The sequence below is a fragment of the Malurus melanocephalus genome, unplaced genomic scaffold (genome assembly GCF_030028575.1).
Source record: "Malurus melanocephalus ecotype Western Australia unplaced genomic scaffold, MMel_1.1 scaffold_1099, whole genome shotgun sequence".
Taxonomy (NCBI): Eukaryota; Metazoa; Chordata; class Aves; order Passeriformes; family Maluridae; genus Malurus; species Malurus melanocephalus.
This window is the reverse complement of record NW_026624331.1, coordinates 15611-20615: the sequence shown is the minus strand read 5'-3', so window position 1 is coordinate 20615 and position 5005 is coordinate 15611. Positions and strand designations below refer to the sequence as shown.

General features: G+C 45.6%; 2 protein-coding genes across 2 annotated transcripts in view; one reads left to right on the top strand and one right to left on the bottom strand.

The window, feature by feature from the left end:
- TAF8 (TATA-box binding protein associated factor 8) overlaps nt 1-2653 on the top strand; it is a 13357-nt gene extending 10704 nt beyond the window's left edge. The window contains exon 9 of the mRNA XM_057386927.1: nt 319-2653. Within this exon, the coding sequence (XP_057242910.1) occupies nt 319-593 (275 nt within the window). The 3' untranslated portion in view covers nt 594-2653. The remainder of the gene's footprint in view (nt 1-318) is intronic.
- A 1156-nt stretch (nt 2654-3809) lies between these two features.
- Nucleotides 3810-5005, bottom strand: part of CIMAP3 (ciliary microtubule associated protein 3) — a 4209-nt gene continuing 3013 nt past the window's right edge. Inside the window, exons 5-6 of the mRNA XM_057386930.1 lie at nt 4626-4752; nt 3810-3909 (exon numbers count right to left, since the gene is read on the bottom strand). Coding sequence (XP_057242913.1) covers nt 3841-3909; nt 4626-4752 — 196 coding nt within the window. The 3' untranslated portion in view covers nt 3810-3840. The remainder of the gene's footprint in view (nt 3910-4625; nt 4753-5005) is intronic.

Genomic DNA, 5005 nt, shown 5'->3' with positions numbered 1-5005 from the left:
TGTTTCCTGGGAAATGGAACTGAGCATTGTCCCGGCTCTCCATCTCCCTGCAAATCTTGAGTGCAGCACGAGGCTGGAGCTGGAGCTTTCGGTACATCCTTAATTTCCGTGCCAGGGAAGAGAGTTCTCCCCGGGTTCTGCAGTTTCCCAAGGGATTTTCTCGTGTTAGAAATCGAGGCCCCACCTTTGTGCAGCTCCTCGTGTGCTGCTGTTTGTCTTGGTTGTTGATTTTCCCTCCTGCTCACAGGTTCTGTGCTTTGAACCTGGAATCCTGGAATGCTTTGGGGTCAGAGGGACCCTAAAAACCTTTTCCCAAAGACAGGGMCACCTTCCCCAATCCCAGGCTGCTCCAGCCTGGCCTCAGCGCTGCGGCAGCCACACCTTCTGCAAGCAGAGGGATTTCTAAGCCTCACTTGGGGTTTTTTTGTTCTTATTTGTGGMCGTGGCAGGAGGATTCGGGAGCTGAGAAGGAGAACACGTCGGTGCTGCAGCAGAGCAGCTCCCTGGCGGGCAGCAGGAACGGCGAGGAGAACGTCATCGACAACCCCTACCTGCGACCCGTGAAAAAACCCAAAATCCGCCGCAAGAAATGAGCRGGGCACCCCAAATCCCTTGGGCTGCTCCACGAGAAATGCAGAGGGATCAGTCAGGAGAGGCCAAACCAGCTGAGGAAGGATCTCTGTGCTGATGGGAACTCAGCTCCCATCCCGCTTTCCTGAGCTCCCTCTTCCCTCTGCTCGCTGGGATGGGCCAGGAAAATCTTCTGGGAGCAGCTTGGGGGATTTTGGGGATGGGAATTTGCTGTCAGGAGAGCTGAGGGATGCAGGGCTTGGAGCTGGAGGACATGGGGTAGAATTGGAGGACACAGGGGTGGGATTTGGAGGACAGGGGGGTTGGATTTGGAGGACACAGGGGTTGGAGCTGAAGGACACACAGGATGGATTTGGAGGACACAGGAATTTTTTCTGTTCCCACTGTGGGACACAGGGCTTGGATTTGGAAGACACAGGGATTGGATTTGGAGAACACAGGGGTTGGATTTGGAGGACACAGGAGTTGGAATTGGAAGACACAGGGATTTTCCTGCTCCCACTGTGGGACACGGGTTGGAATTGAAGGACATAGGGATTGGATTTGGAAGATACCAGGATTTTCCTGGTTCTGCTGTGGGACACAGGACATGGAGCTGAAGGACACTGGGGTTGGATTTGGAGGACACAAGGATTTTCCTGCTCCCGCTGTGGGACACAGGGGTTTGAATTGGAAGACACAGGGATTGGAGCTGAAGTACACAGGGGTTGGATTTGGAGGATGAAGGGATTGGATTTGGAGGACACAGGGATTTTCTTTGTCCTGCTGTGGGACACAGGACTTGGACCTGAAGGACACAGGGGTTGGATTTAGAGGACACCTGGGTTAGATTTGGAGGACACAAGGATTTTCCTGCTCCTGCTGTGGGACACAGGTGTTGGAATTGAAGGACAGAGGGGTTGGATTTGGAGGGTGCAAAGGATTGGATTTGGAGGACACAGGGGTTGGATTTGGAGGACACAGGGGTTGGATTTGGAGGACACAGGGATTGGAGCTGAAGGACACAGAAGGTGGATTTGGAGGACACAGGGATTTTCCTGCTCCCGCTTCCCATCAGAACACAAAAGCATCTCAGTGTGTTCATGCCCAGCAGGCTGGAAAAGAACCTTCCACCAGCCCTGAAATCTAAAAAATGTATCTTAAAAAAGACACAAAACTCCTGGGAAGGTTCCTCCCTTTGCCTTCTTGGCAGGTAAAAGCAAACAAAGCTTTTCTTTCATAACCTGGAGGTGTCTGAGGGAGTGAAGTGTAAATACYGAGCTCTGAGGACGTTTCATTCCCACTTTGCAGCTGCGTTGGGGATTGAAAACCTCTCAAGTGTGCTGCTGGTGTTTACCCTGCCCTGCTCTGAGATCCTTTTCATGTCCCAGCTGCTTCAGGCTCCGTTTCAGTTCATTGTTTTCCACACAGCTCAAGTCCTTGGAGAGTTCCCACCTTCCCCATTTGTTTTGGAAGCTGGAAAATGAAGCAGAGCTGTGCTGATGGCAGCACTGATCACACTTCTTGCATTTTAGCTGCTCTCAAATGGGTGGTTTTATCAGCAAAAGGTGATATTTTTTCCTTTATTTTACCCCATTATTTTTATGGGAGTGTTGTCATTATTGGCAGGTTCTGGAGGGCTTTGCTTTCATTTTTCCTCAGCGTTTTCTTAGGAAAATATGGGTTAAATTGCCTTGAGAAAAGATTCCTGTGGTTTGGGCTCCCAAGTTCTCCACCAYGCAGTTAAAAGGATCCTCCCTCTTCCCTCATCACCCAGGGASGAGGAAAATAAAAATAAATTCTTTTTTTTCAATGAAAACGGAGATGTTGCTACCAAAAAAATCTGAAATTAAAACCCCCCTGTGTGTGCCATTGTCACTTCTGCTGGTGCCTTGCTTTGTATAGAATGACAAATGTACAGACACACCCTGTATATGTTTGTATATATCTGAAAGGTTTATCTTTTTTTACTTCTTTTTGTTGTCTGCAAGGAGAATAAAATCCCTCGCTGGGTAGGGGAAACAAAAAAGTGGAATGAAAACTGTAATTTTTATGTTCATAATAAAAGAAATTTTATCTCCTACGAGCAAAACTGAGTCCTTCATGTTTCTGGTGTGGGGATACACCTCATATATCATTCTTTTTTCTGATTGGAAAAAATAAGGTGGAGGTGAACCCCAATGTCAGCCAGGATTACAAAAGTGAGGCCTTAAACAACCTAAAACGTAAAAATTTTAGGACAAGAAAAATTTCAGAGAGCCAAATTCCCTCCTCTAAAATCTTGTACCAAAAAGGGACAGATGTGACCTAAAAACTCAGGCCTGGAGCAGCTGTTGCACAGCTGTGAGAGCTGCTGAAAGTGGGAATTGGAAGAATAAATGTTGGTTTTATGGCTAAAATTGGGCTGCAGGTGAAATTTGGTACAAAAAAACATAGAAATAATGACAGGAAATTGGAAGAGGAATGGAGCAGGAATTACACCCAGAGGGATTTTGCTTTTCCAAATTTTCCCCCTGGGATTTGGGATCAGACTTATTTGTATGTGAGGGTTGGGAAACACAAAAACCTCCAAAGTCTGAGGGCAGGAAACAGCTGCCCTGACACCAGGAACTCTCTGTTTCGGGTCATGTTTATTTTTGTGGCCAGATTCTCGATTAGCAACATTTTTTCTCGTTCCTTATTTGAGAATATTTTTGTATCAGCAGYGAGGGAGCCAAAATGCAAAAATCCACCTGGTGAGGCCTGGTGAGGCCTATCCCAAACCGGCTTCTCTTGAGGTATTTTTAAGATATTATTTTAGGCACAAAGCCATTAAACACTCTYAGAGGGTACCAAAAAACACCTCAAAATCCTCATTTTTCCTCTGGTTATGGAGGAACCCGCTGAGCCAGCCCAGAGATGAGGAGAAAGTTGGGAGGGGACACATCAGGGAAAGCTGAGGGGAAAATGGAGATGTTTATTGTTGGCACTGAGGAAATGGAGGAGCTGCCCTCTGGCTGTGGTTGTTTGGCTCTTTTCCTGCCTCAGGAAGGGCTGGAATTTGAGGGAAAAGTGAGAAAATCCATGGAAYGAGGGAGATGAGCTGAGGGTTGTTGTTTCCAAGCCCCCACAACTGTTCCCTTCCCCCCACAAAAGGATCAGGGAGAGAGTTTTGGTTTTTTTTTTTTCCCAGTGGGATCAGGGAGAGAAGTGATTTTTTTTTTTTTTTTTTAAATTTATTAAGGCTGGTGATGCAGGTGAGTATCTCCAAAGGCAGAAGGATGTGGCTCCTCAGCTGTAGTACATYTTCAGGTAGGCCTGTCTTCCCTGATTTTTCCGGAAGTTTTTATCCATAGTCAACTAAAAAAATCAATTTTTTCATGAATAACAATGACAGTGCTCCAGAAAAGGAAGGTATGAGACTTAAATCTGTTCTTTAAATGAGATTTTCTTTCCAGCACAGCCCCACAGGGAGGCCCTGCTTTACTCCCTCTAGGCGTGGAAACTTCCAAAGAAAATTCCTAAATAAAAGGGRTTTTTGTAAACAGGCATTTTCTGAGAGAAAATCACTTTGTATCTTGTGCCTCAGGCAGGAAAATATACCAAAAAATAATGAAAATATGAAGGGGAAAAGGAAATTTCCTCTCTCAGAAGCAGCAGAGGATAACAAAACATAATGAAAATGGGAAGTAAAAAGGAAATTTTATCTCTCAGGCAAGAAAGAATAACGAAACACGGTGCAAATAGAAAGTAAAAAGGAAATTTCCTCTCTCAGAAGCAGGAGAGGATGAAAAACCAGGGAAAATGGGAAGCAAAAGGGAAATTTCTGTTCTCAGAAGCTTTGAGGCAGAAGAGGATGATGAAATATAGTGAAAATATGAAGTAAAAAGGAAATTTCCTCTCTCAGAAGCAGGAGAGGATAACAGAACATAACAAAAATGGGAAATAAAAAGGAAATTTCCTCTCTCAGAAGCAGAAGAGGATAACAGAACATAATGAAAATGGGAAATAAAAAGGAAATTTCCTGTCCCAGAAGTTTTCAGGCAGGAATGACAACCCCTCATCCCTGTCCTTACCTTCTGGACCTCCATCTTCACCATCCTCTGGGGTGGGGGTGGCACTGCAGCCCAATCGGGAGCCCCAAATTTCATCGGCCAAGTGACTTTCTTGTTCAAAGGTTGGTCTATGTTGTAAGTCCCAGGCCTAAAGGAGACAGGCACCAGAGATCTCGATTTTGGAGTGGGTTTTTGTGTCTGTAAATACAGAATTTACCTCCACAGTCAGCTAAAAGGCAAYTATTCATTACCAGCAACAATCATGTCTGAGAAAAGCAAGATATGACCCAAAGCATCAAGAACCTCGACCTGGGTTTTGGAGCAGTTTTTGTTTCCAGGGTAAGATCCATGGGAATTCCATGCTGTGGTATCCCAGTCATTATCCTAAACTAAACCCAAAT